Source organism: Notolepis coatsorum, assembly GCF_963971535.1.
Source record: "Notolepis coatsorum genome assembly, chromosome: 5".
In the NCBI taxonomy this organism is placed as follows: domain Eukaryota; kingdom Metazoa; phylum Chordata; class Actinopteri; order Aulopiformes; family Paralepididae; genus Notolepis; species Notolepis coatsorum.
In genome coordinates, this window is record NC_140169.1 from 86,832,689 (window position 1) to 86,860,643 (window position 27,955).

Here is a 27,955-nt window from a genome sequence, read left to right on the forward strand (position 1 = left end):
GATGGGGGACCCTGATCTGATGTAAACAAGACGAAAGTCTTTCTCTGGTCTGCATCCCCTTAACAATTGTGTGTATTGAGCCGTACTGTATTGTACCCATTCTGCAATATGTTAATACAATTTTCAATCAATCAATCAATCAATCACAGCGGATCGACTCGCCCAGGTGAGCACTTTTTTTTTTGTACTCCCCCTAATCTGTTCGACAATGGTTTTTCCCAACCTCTTAAATGCTCAAGGAACGATGGCAACGGCTGGTAAGTGGCACACATGGATAGATCGGGACGAGGAGGTGGCTGGGAGGCAGAGCTGCAGGAACACTTCTCCCTGTTGTCCGCGACCTCTCCTCTGGAGGAGGGCGGACAGCGGGAGGACCACACGGGAGACGCGGACACAGGGCTGCTGGACATGAGCGACGAGGTTCTCGTCCTCATCTTGAAGCGACTGGACCCCACGTCTCTGCTGAGAGTCGGGGCGACCTGTCGCACCCTGTTCCGTGTCGGTTCCTGCAACTCCCTCTGGAGCAAACACTTCCAGGTGGGCCTCCCTTGTTTGTTTTGTCGAGTTGTTGTTGTTGTTGTTGTTGTTGTTGTTGTTGTTGCACGAGGGTTTCACACACAACCGGGGTGGTTTGAAAGCTCGGCGTTGCTAATACACATTTTAAATATTTTTTATAAACTGGTCAACACTGCTCAAAACGGAATCCCAAATCAGAAAACTAATAAGTGTGCTTTAATTTCAGTTATCAATAGAATAATGAGAAAATCGGAATTTAATTTGAGTAATTTACATCAGTAAAAGTGCCAAACTGTGCACTATTGTTGCCCCTGACCGTCAGTTGTTTGACCTGGACCTTTTTTATACAATTTTACAATCGCCGTTTTATTAACTAATTATGATCTGTTTATTTAATCATGTATTTAGCTCCAAGAAACACAACTGCGCTCTTGAACTTGTACCGTTGCCTAATTAACGGTTATTAATAGAACACCTGTGCAGCCGAGTGATGCATATAGTTAAAAGTCTCACTGAATATCAACACTCTAATATCAAAATGACTTGGTTGGAACTAACTAACTGTTGTATAATGTTTCATTACGCACAGCCGTTTACGTTCATTTTACGCACGAGATTATTCGGCATTTAGCAGTAGTTTATTCACTCATCTCACACAATACAATATACACCATCATTTAACAATATTTGATTATACAGTGACCGAAAAGGTACAGACTGAAGCATAATGCTTATATATGCCTGTCCAGGACAGGCTGTCCTATATTCTTAACAAAAATTAAGACTCCCAACAGTATTCTAGAAGAAAATATCAAACGGTATTCACCCTTGTAGTTTTCAAAATAGCTTTACAAACTATTTTCTTAAAAAACCAAAAGCGAATTACTCACTGTATATCAGCATTGTTCCACAAGTTAACCCCAATAATGGAAATACACCTCCTTTTAATCCCTTTCTTAGCTTTTTGAACAATTTACAAATATCTCTCAAATCACATTTTCTTTCTTTCATGTATTGGAAAAAAAACCTTTGCACCCCGTCTGGGAGTAACTTTACTGTAAAACGTATCATTTACGTCCCCTTATGTTTCCCCACCAGGTGTCGTTCGGGGTCCCGTTCGCCACTGCCACCTGCTCGCTCACGGCCAAGTACTCGTTCCAGCTGGTGGGCGCGTGGAGGACTCTGTTCGGGAGCCTGCACTTCAACCGGGCGCTGCAGGAGAAGCTCCTGGCCAGGGTCCCCTTCCCGCCGCGCCACTACTGGACTCAGTGGCTGGTTCTCGAGGAAACGGTACCGCTCCCAGCGGTCAGGCTGCCCGCCGTGGAAATCCAGGCGCTCTGGGGGGTGGAGGAGGAGGCACTACTGAAGGCCCAAGTTACTGGTGGTGAGTGGTGATCGCTGACTTTATCCTAGCTTGATGTTGTCGAATCTGTTATAGAAAAGTGCCAAGGCCCACGTGCCATCATTTAATATTGGCTTCAGGGATGGATTTGGCCCCAATACAGCCTAGGTCGCCATCGAACCCCTAACCTTGTCATTACAAGAGGGAGGAAATGGCAAGACTGTGTAAAGGGGCACTTCACCAAAAAAAACTATGCTGCTTTGTTATGCACATGCCATGTCTGGGGAAACTAAACATTTTCCTCCAGTGAGACTCTTGTCAAGTGAAGAAAAATAATCGACTGAAATGTCAAAGTACTCCTTTTTAAGCTTATTCAACACACTGCAAAGGGAACTAAAAAACAATGCTGGTTTATTTTGCACATAATCTCACACGCACCCAAAAGCTAAATTGAGAGTAAAGGAGTTTGAATATGGCCACCAGTCATGTCATCAGGGATATTGAATCCTTGTGTTAATTACGGCTCAATTAAATGATAAGGTAGCCGTCCCTATAAGATGAGGTATTGCCATTTTTCATGGCGCTGTAATTGATGCAACACAAGGATTCAATGTCCCCGATGGCATCACTGGTGGCCATTTCACTCCCAATAAACGTCAAAGCTAGCTGCAGGCGTTATGCTAGTATTGCCCCTTTGTGTCAACAAGGAATGCTAATGAAGCTAACATGCCTTTCTGGAAAAGGAAATATGTGTAAACCTTTTTCCTCCAGTGACACTCGTCAAGAAAAATGATCTAAATGTCAAAGTACTCATGTTTCTTCGGGAGTGGTAGAGGTCCACTCATGGGATCATGGTGTTGTGAATGCCACTGCTGAGCTGTAATTGTTTTTCATGACTACTCTACAGAAATACTGGTCATAAAGCTGTCTCGTGAATGTTCGGCGTAATGTGTCTTGTTTTTGACACTATAGACGAGGAGGGAGACCTGCTGAAGTTTGAGTGGAAGGAGCTGTATTCGTTGGCCTTGAAGCAACATGGGGGTGTCGGTCAGATGTTCCAGCATGTTCTCAACCAACAGAACAACAATGGTGGGTCTGGGCAGCACAGGCATTGAAGCGTTCATAGCTAAACACCAGGGGCCGGTTTGCACCAAATACCTTAATTATGACAGTTGAAGTTTAATTTCTCCTTAGGGTGTTTTGTGAAACTCATTATTTTAAGGAAACCTTAACCCTTTCACTACCACACTACCAAAATGGTTAACCCTTTTCACTACCACACTACAGACTGTTAACCGTCTGTGGTGAAAGGTTAACCTTCTGTAGTGTGGTAGTGAAAGGGTTAACTCGGATTATAAGATTTATTTGTATTAAAAAAAATAAGGCGTTTTGTGCAACCGACCCCAGTGGTTCTCAACGTTGGGTCTGGGAACCCTTCAGGGCCTCCCCGGATACAATAGCTGGTAGCCCAAGGAGAGAATATACTGTAAGTGTCCCGAATACAAGTTTCAATTAAGATACATTTTGTGTTGTAAATGCAGCGCCCCAAGCCCAAACGGTAGTTTCGGCTCATTGAGATGGCGGAGGGAGCCACGGACCGGTGCATTTCTCTAGTTATTTGGAAATGTCTAACTTGTAGAAGATGACAGAGAGGCAGCCTTTGGTCGAGAAGAAGGGTAATACAAATTCCGGTCTTCATATGATGATCTCTAATCGATGAGTAATCGTGGTTGTGATTTTTGCCCGAAGACGAGTCTTATAAAATGGTGGTCAATTTGGGCGTCTTCCGACATGAAATTTTCTTTTGAGAACCACAGCTATAGACTAAAAGTGGTAAGAATAATTCGGTAAATACTATGACCACTGATTTGGTGGACACTTATTATTCAAAGCGCCTTCCAATAAATGTGTACAAACATGTTTGCATGACTCCAGTAAGAACCATGGAGGTTTTAGTGCCACATTCTAACCATTGAGGTAGCATGGATTTACAATATACAGTCTGTGCACTGCCGGTCTGCTACTGAACTGTCTCCATGCTGCCAGTCTACTAGTGACGGCTGCTACTACTCTCTCCATGCTGCCCGTCTACTAGTGACGGCTGCTACTACTCTCTCCATGCTGCCAGTCTACTAGTGACGGCTGCTACTAAACGGCCTGCTTCTTGGCTCTTTCCAAAGGCGCACCTGCCTTCTGAGTGCTCGCTAATGGGTTCTCAAAGTGGGGTCCTTTCCCCTCCTGGGATCTACAGATGAATGGGACAGTTGGATGTTGGCCCAAGATGTCAAATTACACCTTCATGAGTCTATTGTCTTAATGGCTGCATTTAGCTTTTATTTTAAGAAATCACTTTGTAGTGTGAATATGAAAAACCTCTGTATGAGCTAACTACTGTTTTTTATTTTATTTTTATTGATCATTTTCTCCCATCCCAATGTTAGTCGTTATGCCAATTCCCAATCCCCTTCCTGGTCGCTGCGCACTTACCCCCCACAGTCGGTCTGGTAGAGTGGAGGCTATCACGTGCTTCCTCCGACACACGTCTAGCCAATCGACCGCTTCTTTTCACCTGGCAGCGCGGACTCTCACTGAGAGGGTGTAACGCGTGAAAGGATCACACTACCCCCCCCTTAGATCCCATCCGCGCTGAGCAGGCGCCCCGACCGAACTGTAGGAGTCGCTGTTTACAACGACCCGGACTCACCCCGCCAGTTTTCCCACCCTCTAATACAGCCAATTGTATTAGTGTGAACGGCCAGCCAAGCTGGTGACAACGCCGGAGCTGTGAGCTGGATTCGAACAGGCGAATCCGGTGTTGGTGACGAACGCAATCTCCGCTACGCCACCTGACCGCCCCAGCTAACTACTGTCTTAACTATGAAGAAGGCGACCATTTTGGTCTGACTCGGCAGCTGAATGCTCACTATCGTGGTGTTTTTGTCTTCACTCCAGCTTTCTCTTTGGCTCCTTTCCTTGCGTCTCGCTCACTCTTTCTCTCTTCTCTTCTCGCTCTTTCTTTTTTCTCTTCTCCACACTCTTGCTTGCTCTCACTCTCTCACACTTTCTTTATTTCTCTCTCACAGCCCTGAGGTATCGCAACGAGTTTGTCGGGGATACTTTTATTTATTATTTTTGGCCATTCCACAGAACACTACTGCACTCGGTTCTCCACAGAACACTACTGCACTCGGTTCTCCACAGAACACTACTGCACTCGGTTCTCCTCAGAACACTACTGCACTCGGGTCTCCACAGAACACTACTGCACTCGGTTCTGCACAGAACACTACTGCACTCGATTCTCCTCAGAACACTACTGCACTCGGTTCTCCTCAGAACACTACTGCACTCGGTTCCCCAACAGAATACTACTGCACTCGGTTCTCCACAGAATACTACTGCACTCGGTTCTCCAGAGTTCACTGTCCATTTGTCACTCGGGATGGTCATTATTAACCCCGCAATTATTTGATTTCATCTTGGAAACCCGGCCTCTCTGTCCTCTAACCCTGTAGGCCAGCTAGCCACTACACGCTGCCCTCACTGGGGCTTTGCCGTCAGCATTGCCCTTTGACCCCGCCACAACTATTTCAGCTTTAACCTATAAGCTTTAGCCCATCACTTTAGTTGTATTGGGATTGGTTTATTACAAACCCGATGGCTAGAACCTGAAGTGGTGGTTGGAGGCTAAAAGGTTATCCAATTTATTGCATCGCTGAGCTGTAAAAAAAAAATAAAATAAAAATTATAATAAATAAATGTTATCTTATACCTGGAGTGGGACACATGGAAGAGCCTTGGGTCTTCTCCCTCGGGATCGGGGCAAACTCGACGCTGCTTGGCTTCCAATGACCTGCAGTCTACATGCACACCCTCTTCTCACACACTCGGGGAAATGTCTAGAGCAGTTTTAATGTTGCTCTGCTTACCTTGGCCATTAGTTGTGTTGGTACTAGTCCATCCTTGTCCCCTAGCGGCCTGTCATTGATCTGTGGCTATCTGGAATTGGATGTGTGCATGTAGTTATATTTGAGGACAAAGTCTTTGATGACCAGCCTTTCTTGTAAAGACATTTTTGGTTGTGTGGGCATTTTTGGTGAGAGCTCACAACGGGGAAAATAAATGTTTTTGGATTAGAATTGATAGCTTTACATTAACGTTGGGCATGTAGTGGATATGGGTGAAGTTGTGGTGAACAGTTGGGTAATCATGGACAATGTCCTCACATTTATAGTAATAAAAGTGTGTTCCTGTTTTAGCTTTTTGAAAAAAGATACTGAAGAGAAATTGTTGTACCCAGAAAATACTTTGTATCTAACCTGCTGTCTCCACCTCTATCCCCCTCTCTTCCCTCTCCATATCCCCTCTTAATCTCCCTCTGCCCCCCCAGACCATTCAGAACTGGTAATCATGTACCACCAGTACATACAGTGTCGGTTCCAGTGGCTCTTTACCTATTGGCTGTTCAGACAGCCCGCCCCCTTCGACCGCCAACTGCACGCTATTTTCCTCCAGTGGCGGAGGCACAGCAAGCGGAAGGTGGCCAACTGGGGTGGCACGCTGTGTGATGTCAGGTACCTGGCCTCGCTCCACCCAATCACGGATGACTACTGGAGAGGAGACTTGGCGGGCGGAGATGAAGCTGTTGGTGAGTCTGGTCCCAATAAGATGGGGTCCATGGTGGTTCAGCTGTGAGGAGGACCCTCCCTATTGAAACCAATAAGATGGGGTCCATTCTCGAAGACAACTCTGATGTCACGAGACCGCCGCCATCTTGGTATAGGGGGGCCATACGGATTTCTAGTATCAAATGCATGTGTTGAGGTCCGTTTTTATTACACGTTTTATCACATTCTTCTTAATTTCATAAGATTTGTTTTGAAAATATTGAGGCCAACATGGCATTTCACTATTTCGAAAGCCTTTCTGGTGATTCTAAGCCGAGATATGATTCAAAAAAGCTCCCCCTGATTGACTTGACATAATGTCCATACAAAACACATACAGACATGGCCATCTCTCGAATACCCAAATTGAAGCTGCTATGTTAACGTTTTGTACTAATAACAAAACAAACACAGAAATCCAAATCGCAAGTTTTATACCATCACGGAGGAAAAAGTGGCTGGCGGCTAACGTTCGGCTAACTAGCTCAGGTGTTGTGGTCGTGGTAGCTACATGCTAAGCTAACGTTAATCACATCATATCGAACCGAGTTTATCTTATCTAATCTTACGTGGTGGTACCACGTGTGCCACTACCCGATCACGGTTTGATATGATGTGATTAACGTTAGCTTAGCATGTAGCTACCACGACCACAACAGCAGAGCGAGTTAGCCGAAAGTTAGCCACAGCCACTTTTTCCTCCGTGATGGTATAAAACTTGTGATTTGTATTTCTGTTTTTGTCATTGGTACAACGCGTAACACAGCAGCTCTTTGGCATTGTGAAGGACTGAAAAAAATTCCGCTTGATTGTCTTTAATTTGCCGCTTTAACCATCCGTTTCTGCACTAAATGAACGGTACACAATGTACCAGGCTGGGCAGTTTCCCCCACGCTGCAGTTGCATAGCAACAACAGGCAGGAAGTTGACTTTGAGAATGGTGGTTCAGCTGTGAGGAGGACCCTCCCTATTGAAACCAATAAGATGGGGTCCATGGTGGTTCAGCTGTGAGGAGGACCCTCCCTATTGAAACCAATAAGATGGGGTCCATGTAGCCCCTTTCGTGACTGCGGTTTGCAAGCCTGGGGCTTTTGTCACCGCAGTCACTTGTTTATGTGACGCGACCACTTTAGAAAATACCAACCAAGCGTGAATGTGTGGATGACGTTGTGTCAAAAATATATCCGATATGAATTTCAAAGATACCCAGCGTACAATATGGGTTTAACACAGCTTTACGGTGGGGTCTGGAAGCTCGGAGTTGCTAATAAACAGTTTAAAACATTGTTAGGAAAAAAAGTGGTACTCACAACGAACTCTGGCAAGATGGCTTCTTCTGCAACTTTTTTTGTCTCATGCCTGGTGCGTCCAGCAATCACTGCGCTCCCTATCCCCAAAAAAGTTGCAGAAGAAGAAGACGCCATCTTGCCAGAGATCATTGTGAGTATCACTTTTTTTTCCTAACAATGTTTTAAACTGTTTATTAGCAACTCCGAGCTTCCAGACCCCACCGTAAAAAGCTGTTAAACCCATATTGTACGCTGCGTATCTTTGAAATTCATCTGATATATTTTTGACACGTCATCCACACATTCACGCTTGGTTGGTATTTTCTAAAGTGGTCGCGTCACATAAACAAGTGACTGCGGTCACAAAAGCCCCAGGCTTGCAAACCGCAGTCACGAAAGGGGCTAGGGTCCATGGTGGTTCAGCTGTGATGAGGAGTTAAAAAATTTATCATCCTCTTTACAGGTTATGCAAAAAGCAGAACAAAAATAGTGCCTCTGCGTAGGGCTGGTGAGTTTCAATGAACATTTTGGCTTCCTATGATCATGAAACTATTATTGTGCTACTAATTTTGTGTTGTAAATGCAGCGCACCCTTCCTTCACAACAGTGCACTCCAGTTATTTATTTTGAAACGTCTTAACTTGTAACTTGTAGAAGATGATATAAAGGCAGCCTTTGGTCAAGAATATGAGTTTATCTTGCGTAATCGTGATTTCATTATCAATAAAAAATAATTGATTATGATTTGTGCCATAGCCCTGCCCCCGGGGCCATAGTGCAATGCATAAAAACGGTAATTAAACTATAAAAAGCACGGTACATTAAAACATAAACAAGCGCATAACGAGCATAATATATGAGCAGCAGACTTATGTAAAATCAGTTCTATATATGTTGAAATTGCAGGATCTTAATACATATTTGAAAAAGTATTTCTATCTGCAAGGCCTAGTTTGATCTGAATTTCGTCAGCCATGTGTGCCGCAGTTCTGGAGCATGGAGAGCAGCTCGGCTCATTTGCATTTAAAGCTACAGACATGGAAACGGCCCTTTGAGAACAGGACTGAAACGCAGTGGTATAGAGGCTGCTAGAATGAATCATCCGAGTGATCTCGGAGACCGATATTAGCTTGGTCTCTGAAAAGGAGTAAATTATGAGACTTTAATTCTCATTGTGAAGAGAAGGAACAAGTGGCGCCTTGTAGTTTTTCTGACGGACCCTGAAGGCTAATGCATCCCTTTCTAGATGCAGTGTCACACATGGGAAGTGCAATTACAAAAGCAACAAGCTGGCAATGTCCTTGTTGCCTGGAAACGCAAGGTTAAATAATAATTCATTTGCATATTATGGAGGAAACTGAACGGGCAATGCCCCTGGCTGCTCTCTCTCTGCTCCATCGGGCTGGACTCGTCTGTGTATGAGGCAAACTGGCTTGAAAGACTTCTTATTATAGTATTTGATTAAATCATCGCAGATGTTTTGGTAGCCTTATCGGGTGATTTGTAATCAAGTAACGGATGACCGTCATTAAATTACAATTGTGGCCAATGAGCTGTGAGCGGCATGGGAGCCATGATGGTATGAAATGCATCACGCATGAGGAGACTATGAATAGCTGCAGAGAGGGAGAAGGGGGACATCAACACGGGCCATTAGCCAGATGCTGGTAGGGTTGGTTTACACCGGTGTGTAGGTTTGTCTACAGTGTTTTTCAAAAGTGTGGATCAGGACCCACATGTGAAGATGAGGCCCAAATTAGACTCTGGAAGTATGATTTGAAAAGAAAGCTTGCACAAGTCCATTGAAGAATAGACTTAAGACACTGTCTTGCAGTTTAAACGGGATGCAGTACATGCGTCCTATCGGAAGTCTAACAGCGGTCGTCTACAGCAGGGGTTCCCAAACGTTTCAGGCCAGGGCCCAGAAAATAAGGCGTCAGAGAGCCACGGCCCAATGCACATCGTCAGGCTTTTTTTTTTCTTTTTTTTTGCCAGGCGACCGATTTTTTTAAGCCAAATATCACTTCAATCCTATTAAGTTAGTTCAAGTTAGTTATTCGTTTATATGTGCTATTTATGAGAGGGCTAACTTGTTGCAAAATAATAATCATAGCCTCATTAAAATACTATTGTTGCTTCGGTTGTTTTCAGCGTTTTATGTGCATAATCTGTTTAGTTTGAAATGTTCGTTGAAATAAGTAGATTTTTTGTTTATTAAGTTAATATAAAACCATATAGTCACATTTTAGAATACAATAGAATAGAATTTTAGAATACAACTAGAAACACTGTCCTGGCCTGCTTCTAAGTTCAGTGGCCTGACAATTTTTATTTTATTTTTTAACTCATCTCGCGGCCCACCCGTGGCTGCTCGCGGCCCACCTTTGGGTCGCGACCCCGACTTTGGGAACCACTGGTCTACAGTACCAGACAGACACCTTGACTTAGGGCTGCTCAATTATGGCATCACTATTTTAATTGACATCACCATTATTAAACACAATTACTCATTGATTTGAGAACATCATATGACGACTGAATTTGTTTAATCCATCTTCTCGACCAAAGGCAGAAGGATGCCTTTCTGTCATCTTCTACAAGTTGCCAAAGACATTATAACTGGAGAAACGCCTCATGGCTCCCTTTTCCCTCAACACAAGCTGAAACTACTGCTTGAAGGAAGGGTGTGCCTCATTTACAATGCAAGATGCAACACAATAATAATGATGTTTTTGTGATCATGTCGAGATGGATTGTAATTGAAACTATCAACATGCTGCATTGCATGTTGGGTCCATGTTTCCATTGTTTCCCACATTTATTTGTGTACTATGCCACTGTATGGTATAGTGCCCTTCCACCACCAAGAACCTGTGAAAAACGCTGTTTCAGCTTCTAATGCACCCTCCCTGTGGTGAGGCCTCAAACCTCAACACCACACCAGGATGTAAATATTTCAGTTTTTTTTTAATCTGCTCAGCATCTTATCCCATGTGATAAACCCCATCTGACAGGAGCAGGGTATAATTAGTTAGTTATTTTCAAATGCAGCTTGACTCGGGTCTGTAACCTACCGGTATCGGGGAGAAAATTATTTAGATCATTTTGCATATAAATACAATAGAGGCTGCCAACTGACTTGTCGCACGATATAAATACAACATGGAGGCTACCAACAGACTTCAGAAGTCTGTTGGTAGAAGGCACAATATAGGGGCTACCAACAGACTTCTAATCGATGGACCCAGCAGGAAGGCTGAGAGCTGCTGATGCTCGTCCTAGCTTCTGCCCTTCTCCTAGATTCTCACTCACTCATCTTTCCTGACTCTTCCAATTCTGCTGTTTCTGCTTCTTTCTCCTGCCTTTCCCTCCTCTACTCTCTCCCTCCCCTCCCCACTTTCCCTCCGCTCTTCTACTACTCTCCCCCTCTCTCCAGGCATCCAGGTGGTGGATAACTACTTCTCCATGTGCAAGTCCCTGGTGGCGTGGATCCTGGGGCGTGACTGGGGTCGTCTAAAAAGAAGGAAGGTAAGCCATCATCTTTTCGACTTCCGAAGGAAGCGTTCATTCACACGACTCTAAACCACGGTGCAAGCAGGGACACCAGAAAGGACCTACGGGAAATCCTGTTTCAAATTGAAACCCCCTCAGGGTCCAGGGCTGCCGAGAAGTCTGCCTTGCGAGAGCTGCGTGAGTTTTTGGGTCTATTCCAAAGTTGTATAGATGTGTGCTCGACTCAAACTGTGATCCGTCATACAATAGGTGGGCATGCTTGTCTTCAGAGTCCTTCATACAGACACTACTAAGTAGGCATGTTTGTCTGCAGAGTCCTTCATACAGACTACAATACTAACATTAGGTGGCAATGCTTGACTGCAGAGTAGTTTAGGGCAGCAAGGTGGCCTGGTAGTTGGACAAGCTTTAACTGGAGACTCACGGGTTCGGTGCCTGTGGTGGTCCATGTGCCCATCCTTGTCGAGTGTTTTTGAGCAAGACGCCTCCTGGTAGAAATGTAAAGTAAAAGATGACATTCGGGTACCCACTGACTCAAATATAATGCTGTAAGGCTCTAAGGCATTCTGTATTGCTTTCAAATATTTATTCTCCTGTATTGTGTATATATTTATGGGTAAGGAGGATGTATCAATGTTTTGACCCCTTATTTTTTTTTATACCTCTTTTGGGGAGGGGGTTGTCTTTCATATTGGCTGTTTTGAGGGACAAATGTAACTCTTTTGAATGTTGAGGGCGACCGGTCCCCTGCAACCCCCCCTAACCCCCCCCCCTTTATACAATGATGGAGGATGTACTGGAGGACAGAAACTCCCCCGATTACACCGGCATAATAAGCAATGACACGGCTAGGGCTGACCTTAAAAGCTTTTTTTGGCAATCGAAGCTTCGGGGGCCGAGCTTCGATTTTAATTTTCGAAGCTTACATTTTTTTTTTTTTATCTTTATGTTGTGGGACTTGTACAGCACTTTGGTAAACTTTGTTATTTTTAAATGTGCTCTATAAATAAAGTGGATTGGATTAGTGAATTAAGTAGCCCCTTTCGTGACTGTGACGCAGCCAACAAGGTTTCACTCGGCTGTGATTTAATTCAAGGTGGATCACTGTTGTCGTTTGAACAACTTCAGATTTCATGGGAACTACAAAGTCCCCAAATCAAGAATGTTTAAGATGAATGAAGTAAGATTTTGATTATTTGAAATATGGCCTGTGTAGACTAAACTATGCACAGAATTATGTCAGTCTACAAGGTCCGGATTCTACATGGTCCGGCAATGTAGACCTTGTAGACTCCACTACAGACCAATTATCAGTGAATGTTCATGCATCTTTAAGAAGGGCTACTTCCACAAAAAACAAAGAACTCACAAACATCTCGGTAGCACCTTATCTAAATGTTCTATTTCATATATGGAGATTCATATTTATTCATGTATTGCATGCATTTCTACATTTTATTTCCCATTTTGTTTATTCATCCCAGTATCTTTCTTTCTTATGTGTGGAATTCTACAAGGCATGTAGGTGTATATGTTTGAGGATGATATCCTTCAAACGGGCAATAGTGATGATATAATTTGGGCAGTGCTGAGCTGGGTTACTTTCCTCCAGTGTATTTGTCCCCCGGCCCCACCCAATGGCCCCATGCGCACACACATACACAAAAAGCGAACTTCGATTTTTTTAATGTTCGAAGCTTGTGCCATCGAACGAAGCTTCGAAGTATTTAAGACAGCCCTAGACACGGCAGATGAGAGACTAGAGTGTCCGGTTAGCATCCTAGACGCCTTTCAAACTTTACACCATAAACGCATGTTTTATTCCCTGTTGCAGTGTTCGCTAATATCAATAGCTGGCAGAAAATACACTTTGACCTGAGCCCCCCCCCCCCAACAACTAACAAGTATTTTGTCTATCCAATATTTATATTTTCCTAGATAATATAGCTGCACACTTCAATCCAATGTAGGTACGGTAGGGCGTCATAAATGCATTCTGTTTATTTGCCACCCAAAAGGGATTTTGGCTTGGGTAGGCACATGATGGGATGACCATACATCCACACAAACACGGCTGATTCAGTGTTTTCCTGCTCCCTTTCAACCCTTGTGTGTAGTGTAACCTCCCCTCTCTGACTTAACGGAGGATGGTGACTGATGCATTTCCCTTAATGGTCAATTGGTTTTGTTTTTAACAAAGGATTGGAATTTGATTTGGCTTAACCCTTTCACTGCCACACAACAGTAGGTTAATGGTAAAGGGTTAACCTTCTGTAGTGTGGCAGTGAAAGGGTTAATGTATAGCCAATACGGATCAAATGTTTTTTTTTAAAACCCTGATGCCGATCTTTGAAATTGGATCGGGACACCCCTACTGAAAGGGTCTATAGCCGATGAGACTGCAGTGGCTCTCTGGAGAACAATGAGCCCTTTCCACCTAACCCTTAGGGGTCACGCTGGAGCTTTGAACCCGTCGGCGGACAACAAAATAATTAGAATCCCTCTTAAATGCTCAAAGGACATATTTTCAGAAATCGATAAAAATAGAAAAATTGCCATTTCTAGTGCTTTGACATGTAAGGTGTGGGATATTTGTAGATATCCTGATGAAGAATGTCTCAGTCAACCGAGGCTTGGATAATAACAAGGTTTATTAACCAAACAGATAGAATTACATGGAGAGAATGGCTGAGGCTCTCGCCCCAGGTGATCAGCTGAAATTACCCAGGTAAGAAGCCTTGATTGTGGTCGGGAGGAGCCCTTTATAGTTCAACAAAGGGGGTGTGTGGTCCCATTTGATAGGTCAGATGGGGGGGAGGGGGTACAGGTTTGGGGACACAGGGGAGGGGGGTGATTCCACAGAGAGGGGGGGGGCACAGGTAAGGGGAACATATTTACATGAGGACATATTATACCACAATACTCACTTTTCTTTCTTATAATGTGGGTGAGATTAATGTATAATATACCAGGATTGTTTGGAACAGGTAAAAGTGGGGACCGATGTAATCCATCGGTTATCAGATAATGAAAAAATAGAAAATAATTAAAATAATGAAAATGTTGGCCAATGTGTTCTGTTGGTTGGCCTAATAATTTAAACTAGTATTATTTATATACATGATTCATGACATGATCGACTGGACTGCGGTCTGTGTTATTTTGATATCAGAGATGTGGGAATAGATGTCACCATTTTCTTTTATTAATCGCTCAAAATACCTATATCAATGAGTGGTCCTCATCTCTGATATCAAACAACAATTAACATAATCATTAGAAGCTATCGCTGTGCAAATATCTTGGCATACCTTCAGTCGTTCATGTCGTGACTCTGGGGAGCTAATGTGATCGTTGTGCATACAGGCATCGTAATAAACCAATTAAATACATGCACTGTCTGTGTGGTCAGAGTGCACAGGGTGAAAAAACAAATTTGTGTTCATAATTATTAGGAATCGGATTTACACATAAGGCTAATGTGTACAAAAACATTTTAACAACCGTTAACCTGGTGGTTCATAAAACTAACATGATTGATTATGGGAAACTGTTCACAAATATATATATATATTTTTGCACATTTTGTGATGATTCTTGATGAAATTACTTAGGATCCAGTTGTATTTAATCTGAGTTTGAGTGTCACTTTCATCTGTGATTGCCTCAGCTTTGTTAGTCTTTACTTAGAATCAGGCAATTTTCTCCATTTCTTCTCTATAAATGAGGAGATAAAACGTCTTATGCATCGCTTCTGTATGTAATTCTAGTGCATATACTATCAATGGTTCACCATACAGGTGCAAAACAACGTTACATGTCCTCTTCTATGAGAGAATAAAACAACTGATTCTTTCTTGTCTGACAATACAATTTTGTAACCTAAGTAATTCTGATGTAATGTGATCATGTGGTCACTTCTTCCTTCAGCAATACATTTTAGCTCATTATTACTAACCATTGTTAATGCTTTCTCATTGATTTATTTTCATCACATCCCTAGTTCATCGTTTTGCAGATACATACAATTGTGTGAAAAGTTTCCTGCTTGTGAAGGTATTAATCTGAATGATGTTGCGTCGTTGTTGACAAGGTGTTCTCTGTCGGTCGTGTGGCAGGGCCAAACAGTAACACATAAAAATTAAATACATACAATAGACATTACCTTAGTGGCTAATGTGTCAAAATAAAATTGAAAACTGTTAACCTAGTGGTTAATATAAAAGGTGATTATGATAATCGTTATGCATTGTTCTGTGGTGCATACTATCAATGGTCAAAACAAACTTGGTGTCTTGGAACAATCCAACTGGTTCTGCCCTGTTAACAATATAATTTTCAATGTGACTCTGTGATCATTCCTTATTGTTATTATAAATTGGTTATTGCAATCTTATTGGTTGTATTTCATCATATTCTTAGTTCATCATTTTCTTGATACATATGAACTTTGTGAAACATCTCTTGTTTGTGAATCTGACAGTTGCTGCGTCGCTGTTGACCATCTGTTCTCTGCCAGGGATGTGTCCTTCTGTGGTGACCTGCTGTGTGTTGAACGTATCGTACATTCAGTTGATGTTTCTGTGAGCCTGTCGTGTGGCAGTAAGACGGTAGTAAAAAGTAAATAAATACATAACAATTTTGGACAATGTGTATTCAGAAGTCTCTTGGTCCACAGGTCTCATTTGCTATGTCTCTTCTTGACGATGCAGTCGGGAATATTCACTGGTCGCCGTCTATTCCCTGTCAAGGGTCACTTGTCTGCGCTGCTCTCCATCACCACCACATGTCTGCCACTGTGCTCACGCTTGGCCCCCATCAGGCCCAGAGACATGGTGCTCAGGGCGTTTTTGAATGTGTTGTGCTGGTTTCGCTGTCCTCTCCTCGTCATTGCGGTACCACTTGATGGAGGGCGAGGGCCCGCCGGTGTAGTGGCTAGTCAGTAGGACGCTCTTTCTCACACGGATGACAATCTTGTCATGGGAATCCACCTTGATGGTCGGGGCTTTGGTTCCCATCTGCAGGTGATGGGTTTGGTCTGCAGTGCCGGGGTGGAGGCCGTCAAAGGTTGATCTCCTCTTCGTCAGTGTCTCCTTGGTCAGTCTCCTTCGTGGTCCTCTGCTCCACTTTCTTGGGGATGTCTGTGGGCTGGGTTGGATGGTTCTCCCACGGTTGTTGTCGTCACCTCTGGTTGTAGTATGCTGTCGTGGGTCGCTCGGGTCACTGGGTTGTGTTCCTCTCTGTCTGGTCCTGCCGTCGTTCGTGGTTCAGGTCACGCGTCGTCTCACTCGTCCTGTCCTCTCACCAATTCGTGATCTGAGGGTGATAAACACTGCCTTAGAAAACTCCTCACATAAATGATTCAACGCCTTTCTGCTAAAGTGGAAAATCATTTTGGGATTAATTCAATTCATTGTAAATAAAATCACTTAATTGACAATAGGAAATGCAAGCCAATTGCATTAGCAGTGATTCCTTACGTCAAGAAGGTCACATTCACTACAATTTTATCAGATTTTGTATCTAACTAGATCTTACAGCATTAGGCTTTAAATAAAATTTGTAAATGAATGGCCAAAGTTTTGAATCAGATAAAATAGCTCCTTGTCTTCATATTCTGATGGTCTTAAATTGAAGTTGATCTTACCTCAGGATGCGTACGATGGTGTGCTTCTTCAAGATACTTACCTCGCCATGACTTCTCGGTTGTTCTTCACATCTCAGTGTGGCTCATAGCATAGCATGGGGAAAAAACATAAAATCTAGGTAGCCAGTTAATTTTGCATGAAAAACAATCATTCGTTTTGTCATCTAACCCTAACTAACCTTACTGTCATGCATTTGTCCTAATAAACTAATCTACACTGTAGCACTCAACACTTTGATGACCATTGTTACTCAGCTGATAGAGGTGTGCCCTGCCTGATGTCCTGTCGTACAGAACCTGTGAGTCGCTTTGGATAAAAATGTCAACTAAATGATCAATGTTGTTGATATCTTGTACATTTAGATAATTGTGCTGCAATTTTGGTGGTTGATAATTTTGCAGTCGTGGAAAGTACTTGAAATTTGCAAGGAGTTAGTGGTTAAGCAGAGAATAGAAGGAGGGGGATAGTATGTTAAATTGTTTTCATCATTGATCTTTCATCTCAGGCACTTCTACTTTGTTTGGTTTTATTCAGAATTCATATCTCTAATTTGTGTGCCTCTTGAAAAGAGATGATGAAAACAACTGGTTAGTTATTGTTAGTATGGGAATTAGGTAGACTTTCATGACTGCAACATCATCATTTGTGTCTGATTTCATGTTTAACTAAGTGGTTCTCTGTTGGTCCACCAAGTCTGTGGTCAGAGTGTAGGCATACCCTGTGGGTTTCAAGTGCCCATCCAATGGTGTCTGCTATCGTCGTCTCTAGGTGTGGTCAGAGTCCTCTCTAGGCATTTGCATTGTTTTGTCTCCCAAGTGCCCACTCTGAAGAAATTTACATGTGGGTATTTGGATGCAGATTTGTTCCAAATGGTCAATCGATTGTCTCTCAGCTCTGCACTGTCTCTCGGTTGACATGCAAATTGTTGGAGCTTCAGTCTTTTGTGATACGCATTGGGTGTAGTCATGCACTGTTTTGCATCTCGCCTCAGAGCCAGATCTGTAAATACAAACACATGTTAATTTTTCCACTCTTTTCTAAGACCATCTGAGTGGGTTCTCCTTGATTCTCTGTGAGCTTAACAAAACATCAGCTATTTCTCATCCATCCCGTCCTAGGATGTAATGATAGTGTTATCATTTATCAATCATATCGCATATGTACACAAGCATCATATGAATGTGGAACCACACATTTTGAAATATGTTTAAAAATGTCTTACAATGGAAAGGGCTAGTTATCTTTCATTGGTTCTTTAGATAAACACATTAACTCAAGTGAATATAACCTAAACATCTTACTTTTAAACATAATCTATGTTGTTTGTGTTCCAAGTTTTCTATGTGGACTACAATTCCTGTACTGCCATATACTGGGAACCGGAAGTGTTTGTTTAGCTCCCATGGTCAGTATGACCGGTACGCCCATAGATGTATTATAATTCTGAAACAGACATTGTAATTCGCTTTATGTGACTTATAATGTGTAAATTAAAGCAACATAAACACTCAAGTGATCTGAGATAGTTGTAATTTACTGTAACTGAGATGATAGTTGTGTACCACAAACGGTACTGAATTTGCAATTCTGGTATGTCATAAATGTACAGATGTAGCAGTACTGACTATCTGTATGTATGTCATATGTCCTGATAAATAGAAAATGGGGGACCCTGATGTAAACAAGACAAGAGTCTTTCTCTGGTCTGCATCCCCTTAACAATTGTGTGTATTGAGCTGTACTGTATTGTACCCATTCTGCAATCTGTTAATAAAGTTTTCAATCAATCAAAGCATCTATATTTATGATTTTCATACTCACCGGGGAAAGCTGCAATGTTCGGTTCGTTTCTCCGGTGGTCTGGGATGGTGCAACCTGCATCTCGCCACTGCAACTCAACATTTTCCAATGGCAGCGCGCACATATATATACAAATAAAACATATACTACACGTGGATTTCACGCACCCTTGGCCTTGGGTACATTACACTTTACGTTCGCTTATGGATAGTTTAATATAAAATAATAACTTCACGGCGCGCATAGCGTCACGTCATTGCTCCATGCGACGTTCGTGTGTTCTCATTCGCCTCGGAAATAACGCTTTGCAATTCATACAGTATTTTTCCACGAGCTCTCAATAGCCTGGAATTCCTATACCAGCGTTTTGTTACCGAATGAACGCGCCTGTGCATATGTGAAACGTAAACAAACTGAAACGATAAAACTATACTTCCCCAAATGGCCGTTCCCGTGGGCCGGTGTTCTGCGGAATCCGGAAATTACTATCCTAGTTTGTTCCCGTGAACTGCACTTCAATGTTATTCTTTGTATGACGGTAACTCGTATCTCAATGCTCGTCGCGCTATCCGCAGCCGGTTCTTGACTCAATAAAGCAACGCGACGGGTCCTATAATACTTGTGCACATACAAACGAGACTTAAACAGACAAACAAACATTAATACTAGGGATGTCCGATATTATCGGCCGACCGATATTATCGGCCGATATCGGCAGTAAAATGTGATATCGGAAAATATCGGTATCGGTAAAAAAAAAAAAAAAAACAATAACAATTTTTTTTTTTTTTTTTTTAACATTTATTTAACCTTTATTTACCCAGGCAAGCAAGTAAGAACCAATTCTTATTTTATTTATTGTCAAAAGTATGCATGTTGGTTTAAAATGTTCATTTTTACTTTTTTAATGATCATATTTTGCACAGATAATGCTTACATTTAGAAAGCCTTTTGAATGCATCCAGTGAAATTATTAGTTACCTGAAATTATTCCGTTTTTTGGGGGGGAAACCCTGCATATATCGGTATCGGTTGATATCGGTATCGGAAATTGGAGTTGGACAATATCGGAATATCGGTATCGGTAAAAAAGCCAATATCGAGCATCCCTAATTAATACATATAAGTTAACGTGTGTATATATCTGACTGTATTGGATCGCTGTACGTTTAGTCGGCCAACATCTGTTGCGACAAGGCATTCATACCCTTGATATATAACTACACATCGTTATTAAAATCATAACGACCGAACCTGACTTCGAAATTTACCAGCGATATATTAGATTATATATACCTTTTAATCACACTCTCGGCCTCTTAACCCGCGACTAACGTCCTGTTTAATGTACTTTCCGCGACTGATGTCCCGTTTAATGTACGTTTACGTACTCCCGGGACATCGCGTAATCATGTACTAACTAGGACATCGCGTGATCATCTTCCCGCTATCTGTATTGATCAATTGGTTAATTTAATCCAAAATACATCGTTTTCAGGAATGGAAGAGATTGTGAGCTTAGTTTGAGGTTGAAACAATGAATATTATGACGTTACTCTGGTAATTTCTAATTATGATTCCATCAGCTTCTCGGTCCTAACTTCCCGCCTCTTTGCAAAGGAATCACAGAACGTTTTTAACAGAGTAGCGTTTTCCAAGGATATCACATCATAATAAGCTCACGTATCTTCTTATTTTGTTGCCTATATTTTTAGTCTGCATCAGCTAGACTAGGGGTAGCAATCCAACAACCTGTACTGTGTGCCTTAGCTTTTGGTCGGCTCCGACTCGACCAGGAATAGCACTTCAACCTTTGTGCCTAAACTTTTTGGGACTAGCACATATAACCCATCCTTTCAGAACCTCCTGATAAGGACCCAGGTGCACGCGCGCCCTGGTAACGATTCTCAATACAGATCAGATATATTAATGCACATTATTCTTACTCAGCCATGATCTCAATATTTGACAACATTCTGTAATATTCACCTGGCACAGAGAAAAGCGGGAAAGTTTTAATTCCTTTCCATACATTTTTGGTCGACCAGTCTATATACTCACTTTTCTCTGTATAGATTAAACGATACAGCATGCCGGGAGGACGCAAAAAGTCCGTCACAAGTTCGTAGACGCCAATTGTGGGATATTTGTAGATATCCTGATGAAGAATGTCTCAGTCAACCGAGGCTTGGATAATAACAAGGTTTATTAACCAAACGGATAGAATTACATAGAGAGAATGGCTGAGGCTCTCGCCCCAGGTGATCAGCTGAAATTACCCAGGTAAGAAGCCTCGATTGTGGTCGGGAGGAGCCCTTTATAGTTCAACAAAGGGGGTGTGTGGTCCCATTTGATAGGTCAGATGGGGGGGAGGGGGTACAGGTTTGGGGACACAGGGGAGGGGGGTGATTCCACAGAGAGGGGGGGGGCACAGGTAAGGGGAACATATTTACATGAGGACATATTATACCACAAAGGTATACGTCCCCCAACTTGCTAAACCTAATACGACTTGTAAATACGTTTAATTCTTGCTAGATGGTATGATTGTAATAATCTCCATTTGCGATAAGAACTACATCGCGTCACAAAACGCACATACATGGACGCGCGCACACACAAACAGCGCATAGGTGTTAATCACTGAGTGATCTAATATGCATATTCTTCAGCGCGATAGGGGGGGGTTGTGTTTCTCACTGTCTGTCGTTGATAATATAATCTGAAGAGGTCCTGCATTATTCTCGAGAATACACGGGACCCGACGGAACGTTAATTTATGTATTAAAAGTAGTCTAACATAGTCTTCATCCTCGCCCGTGTATATACCCACGTCGCGCTAAAACGACATAACTACTGTATGGCAGAGACTGAGTGCGTGTGTGTATGAGTTATCTCGCAGTTCATTCAAGCGTGCATCACGGTGATGACAGCTCTCTAGAGTAGAAAGGTGCGCTCACAGGGGCGTAGCTGGAAATTCTGGGCCCCATGAAAGAATCAATTTGTGGGCCCCATCTATTAAAAAATGTGGGGCCCCCAATCTATAAAAAAATTTGGGGCATTTGCTGGGCCCTTGGAATCATCCTAACCCCCCCCCCCCCAGCTACTCCCCTGAACACACACACACACACTCTCTCTCTCTCTCTCTATCAAATCAAAAGAAATCAGTACATTACAAAAGGAATTTCTTGTACAGTCTTGTACAGTGGGTGACAATATTGTCACAAGGAAAGATGAAATTACATACCTAGGTTTCATGTCTATCTATATCTCCCTCTCTCTCCCTCCATCTCTCCTCTGTATCTCCCTCTTTCTTTCTCTTCTTCTATATCCCCCTCTCTCCCCCTCTCTCCCTCTATCTTTTCTTTCTTTCTTTCTTTCTCTTTCTATTATATTACTATTATATATCTATCTAAACCTCTGTCTATCTATGTGTGTATGCATGGCATCAAAGTGTGTGTTGCTGTAGGCCTGCCTGTATTGATCAGTCACACTATACCCCATTCAGCCGTAATTGTTCCCTGCTGGGCCTTTGTTTCATGGTGTGAATTAGTCATTGACATTGACATCACATTGCATTCTGGGAAGGAGTGTAGTTCCCTTATCATTAGCTGAATTCACTGAATTCTCTTCAGAGGCTCCTGCTGCAAATTGGTAATGACTGTACCAGAATGTTTGATAGGACATTGATTGAAAACTATCGTCTCAAATTTGACAATTTATGGCTTATTTTGAAGGTATGAATCTGTAATTTTACATTATGTAACAAAAAAAAGAGAATATTCTGAGAAGGTGGAGCTAGAAACTCTAGACCTCAGGGGGTTAATGGATGCCAAATGGCTGTTCTGTGTGCCGTTTAGTATGCTGAGCCTGCGTCTCGCATGCATGTTCACATCATTAGCTTCATATGAGAAGATTGTTTCACAGGTCACTTGCTTCAACGGGACATGGCGCGATGCTTCCAATTTCTCACGCATGCGCCATGTTTCCAGATGTAATGGCCAGTTAAAAAATGGATTATAGGCGTTTGAATTCATGTCCCACTCTATTACACATACAAATTGCATACCACCTTATTACCTAATCACCTGTCGGGCTTTGATCCCTGTTAAGGATGTGCCCTAGAACCATGTCTTCAAGCCGTGTCCATCCATGCCCTTTGATATTGGTAGACGATGTGTTTGCTTTTGATGTAACTATAGAAGGCTGGGAAGATGAGGGCTGTATAAACTGCTCATTGTTGCAATAAGATACGTTTTCTTAATAATTGCGTCTGTTTAGTTGAAGTGTGCTTTGACGGAACGAGACCCATTGTGTTCCAGGGCTACTACACTAGAACTGCTACAGAGGCCCCACAATACCTATTGTGATATATTTTTTTTCAACTGCAAGTTATGTTAGCCCCGCCCCATATCTTGAGAACCATTTGTCGTACAAACTTGTGGGTTGGACTCGGCGGGGAGATCTGCTTTAATGTTTGCCCCTATTTATAATATTTTAAATGTATTCTGTGTGCCATTTTTGGGTGCACCAGCCAAATTGCCATTTTTTAAGATGGCAGATTTGAATGGCAATGCTCAGTTGAATTTCTATAATGCAGTCTTCCATGCTCTTGTTCCCCAGGTGTACGAGGACACTCTGGAGGGCGTGTACCTTCTGCTCCGCTGGGAGCTCCATCAGGGTCTGGTGAGCCATCACCGCTTCTGGCAGGTGGCCAAGGTCCAGATGGCCCGGGTCTGCGCCCTGGAGGAGACCGCCGCCAACTACGTCAACTGGAAGATGATCGAGAACCTGCCCTACTACAAGTGTGTTTTAACCCTTTCACTGCCACACTACAGAAGGTTAACCCTTTACTATCACACTACAGACGGTTCGGTTAACGGTCTGTAGTGTGATAGTAAATGGTTAACCTTCTGTAGTGTGGATAAAAAAGAAAACGTAGACTAAAAGTCAACTAGTTGATTCAATTGGGATTTAAATTGAAACTCATTATTGCTCCATCAAAGATGCTCGGCATATTTATCTAAACTTTTTAATCTTCAGTGAAAAGGTCTGGCTAGTCTTGTGTACCCTTCTTCTGGCAAGAAATGTAGACTCCACTAACGTCACTATTTTAAGTACTGATATTGGACTGTAGGGAAACTTCCAAAACCCCCACTGTTTATGCATTAACGTCACTGGAGTTAAATGTGACGGAATACGGCATGTTTAGGCTCCGTTTTTTTTATCGCGGTTTGCAATTAAAGCCCCAAATCAATACGCCCTCTACAGCTCTCCGTCCCAGCTCTGGTTGTTGTAAACGGGGCTAAAGGAGTCTGTTTTCTTCATAACAGTGAAACGAGAAAACAGAGGTGTATATAGCAAGTTAAATGGAGCCATCTGTGATGCAACACTGTTTTTACAACAATATATTGCCCTGTCCGGTTTAACCCTTAAGCTTAAGATAACAAATATCCTACTCAAATTTCGCCACTGCAAGCAAAGAGTTGTATTAGACTGAACGTCGCACACTGGGAAGCCGTGTGAACACTGTGCCATGGCAGAAAATTACTCTAAAAGGGATTGATATTCAGTGTGAGGGAGAACATGACATTTTTGAATTGGAGGCCAGTAAAGGAAATGCCGGCCCCTATGCCTTCTGCAGGCCTCCCATTGGTCCAGAAGTTGAGCTTATGACGTGTCTTTGAAGGCTGGGGGGGGGGGGGGGTTTATCACCAGGGCACTGCTGGCAGCTTCAAACGCAACGTCCTGCAGCACTGCACCCAGCCATGTGTACACACTCATGCATGCGTAGACACACTCGCACATTGAAATGTGACTCACTGTTATCCCAATGTTATCATCTTTAGAGGTGGAAAGTAACTACCCTATTAAATGGCTGTGACCAGCAGCTCTACACGGTAGCTTGCTCTGTTGGTTGGTCCACAAAAGTGTGCTACCCCCTCTAGTGGTTTTTAGCCTATAGGAGGCTGGACTGTCATGGAAGCATTTTGCCTAAGAGAAATAAATGCTGCGTAATGGATTTTGTATCCATGACGACTGTGATGAAATATCATATGACCTTCCAACACTCAGACCGTCGCCACTCGGACCCTTATTTTTACTAGGCGGCGCTGACTCTTATTTCTAGCCATTAGACGGCTAGAAATCGGAGAGGGAACCTTCCAATCGGTGATGTCACTGGGATGTAAAATGTGGGGCTGCTATATGACTATGAATGAGGCTCTGACTTTTGTGAGGTCATAAAACATTTGAGCCAAAATTAGGTTTATATTCTGGTTCAGACCTTTTAGCAGTACTAGAATATGAACATTATTTGGGTGCAAGAACTCAACACAAACATTGTCCGAGACCCATTCATGGAGCAGCCCCAGATTTGACATTCCAGTGTACATCACTGTCTTGGGAGGGCTGTCTCTGATTTCTAGCTTTTAGGAGAATGGCGCGTGTTCACAAATACTGACTGCACTGTCCTGGGGCACAGGAAGAACATAATAAATGTGAATTCTTAAACGGGTGATATTCCCCTTAATGGGTGCTTGATGTAATTGTTTGTTTTTCCTCCAGACTGTTCCAGGTCTCGGGGAACCCGGTGTTCTTGGGCCACCTGCAGAACTTCCTGAGCAGGAAGCGTCTGGTCCACAACTGGATCCACCTGGAGGACAATACCTGGGTCAGAAACCTGCTGTCAGACGACCTCTACACTCTGCTGGAGTACCACAGCAAGATCAGCCAAGGTCAGAGCCCCCCCTGCATGTAGGGGAGGGGTTTGAGAGCAAGGCCATGTACTGTGCGTGTTGGGCCTATTTTTGTGTGTTGTGTGCATGCTCCTGTGTATGTATTTCGGTGTTTATGGTTTCAATTCCGATTTTGGCTTCCCACGATCATGAAAACAACATAATCGAGATAAAACAATTATTATGCCGTGTTGCTCTCATTTAGTCTTTTGTATGTGATCAATGCGCTACATTGATCTGTCAGTCAATGGAACAGATGGAAAAGTGAATGAAGGATAGGTTGGTTTATTTTTAAATTGGTACCTAACGTGAACTCTCCGTTCAACAAATGGATAACTATCATTGAAAATAAATTAAACTGGTAATACTGGTGAATGAATGATAACTTTATTTAACAGATTGCAGAATGGGTACAATACAGTACGGCTCAATACACACAATTGTTAAGGGGATGCAGACCAGAGAAAGACGTTTGTCTTGTTTACATCAGGGTCCCCCATTTTCAATTCATAGTGACATTTATGGCATAGGGACATACAGGTATTTAGTACTGTTACATTTGTGACATATACGATATGCAAATATACAGTACTGTTACCATAGATCCTGACAAGAGTATTATACTTATGATGGGGAGGAGACTGTTTATTCATCTAACCTCTCCTCTGTCCCTGCAGTCTGTAACCTATCCTCTGTCCCTGCAGTCTGTAACCTCTCCTCTGTCCCTGCAGTCTGTAACCTCTCCTCTGTCCCTGCAGTCTGTAACCTCTCCTCTGTCCCTGCAGTCTGTAACCTCTCCTCTGTCCCTGCAGTCTGTAACCTCTCCTCTGTCCCTCCTCTGTCCCTGCAGTCTGTAACCTCTCCTCTGTCCCTGCAGTTTGTAACCTCTCCTCTGTCCCTGCAGTCTGTAACCTCTCCTCTGTCCCTGCAGTCTGTAACCTCTCCTCTGTCCCTGCAGTCTGTAACCTCTCCTCTGTCCCTGCAGTATCTAACCTCTCCTCTCCCCCTTCCCTCCCTGCAGACAGTCTTCATGGAGACTGTGTTCTGGCCCAGCTGAACAGGGCGATCTGGCTCTACCTGAACTCGGGACAGCAGCTCTACATGGAAGCTGTTAAGGGCCTGGTGCTACACTGTGCCCGAGCCAGCCTGGCCTCCTGGGTAGAACCCCGCCTGCCACGGCCTGGACGAGGAGGTCTGTCCAAGAACAACAACAGACTGGTTAGTTAACCTGCCAGGCACAGACCACAGGTTGGCTGACCAGCCTGTAATGTGCTGTTATCAGCCCCGCTCGCTGCCATGCACCTGGACCAGATGCCTCGCAGGGTTTGGGACGCTCACGTGGTACAGCTGACTAACATGGTTACAGCTGACTAACATGGTTGCTGAGCAACAAGTCAGTGACTACAGAGTAGTTGACTAGTTTTTTTTTTCTTTTTAAAGAAAAGTCTTAATTGGTAACGTATGTAACATGCCTTGTAACATTAAGGCCCAGGTGGGTGTAATATAATATTTTAGCTGTGACCATGCCCTTTCTATACACTACGATTTGTACTTTTTTTTTAAACTGGACTTTTTGTCCTTTTTAGTGTTTTTTTTTATATTTTACCTGATTTTAACCTCACTGCATTTTCTCAGTGTTAATGGTGCTTATGGGAGACTAATCCCTAGAAAATAATTGGTATTTTTGTACAAAGGATATTTTTAACCTCACTGCATTTTCTGGTTGTGTGCTGTGATGACCCCAATGTGATTCTTCTTCTTTTGATGTATAGTACAACACCGATGACCTCAGTGTTTATGGGAGACTCCCTAGAAAATAATTGGTATTTTTGTACAAAGGATATTTTTACACTATTCATGAAGATTTACGGTATTCTGTGCTATGTCCACCCTGATTGCATTTTTTTTACCCCCCCTCCCAAGTTCTTTTGACGACGTACTTGTTACTGCAGTGTGATGTGGGTTGGTGTAGGTATTGATTGAGGCCTTAAAGGGGCACTTCACCAAAAAACAATGCAGATTTATTTTGCACATAATCTCACGCATCCCAAAAAACAAAATTTGTTTGAATATGGCCATCAGTGATGTCATCGGGGACATTGAATCCTTAATTATAAAATCATTTCATGGTGTGGTAATTCATCAACCTTTATTTATACTCTTGACAATTGTGAGTTCACCCTCATTTTCAATGTCGTCGCGACTTTAGACATTTCAATGCACACATTTCTACAATATAACAAATATTTATTTATATGGTATACAATTTACATAAATCGGCACAGACAATTAACACAACATGAGGATTCAATGTCCCAGATGACGTCACTGGTGGTCATATTCAAACTAATTTATTCTCAATAACGAACTAAATGAATCTGCTTGTGTTTTGGGGAAGTGCCCCTTTTTTTAAAATGCTTAGACATCATTATTTTGGCTTTAA

General features: G+C 42.8%; 1 protein-coding gene across 1 annotated transcript; it reads left to right on the top strand.

The window, feature by feature from the left end:
- Positions 1-270: 270 nt before the first annotated feature.
- On the top strand, positions 271-26,739 carry LOC311228258 (uncharacterized protein; the record flags this gene model as incomplete). Its single annotated transcript, XM_084314165.1, has 9 exons — positions 271-537; positions 1,615-1,900; positions 2,831-2,947; positions 6,249-6,506; positions 11,251-11,342; positions 23,399-23,580; positions 25,343-25,512; positions 26,363-26,419; positions 26,534-26,739. 9 exons carry the CDS (start codon positions 271-273, stop codon positions 26,737-26,739), a joined length of 1,635 nt encoding a protein of 544 aa, XP_084170291.1.
- Between the last annotated feature and the right edge of the window lie 1,216 nt (positions 26,740-27,955).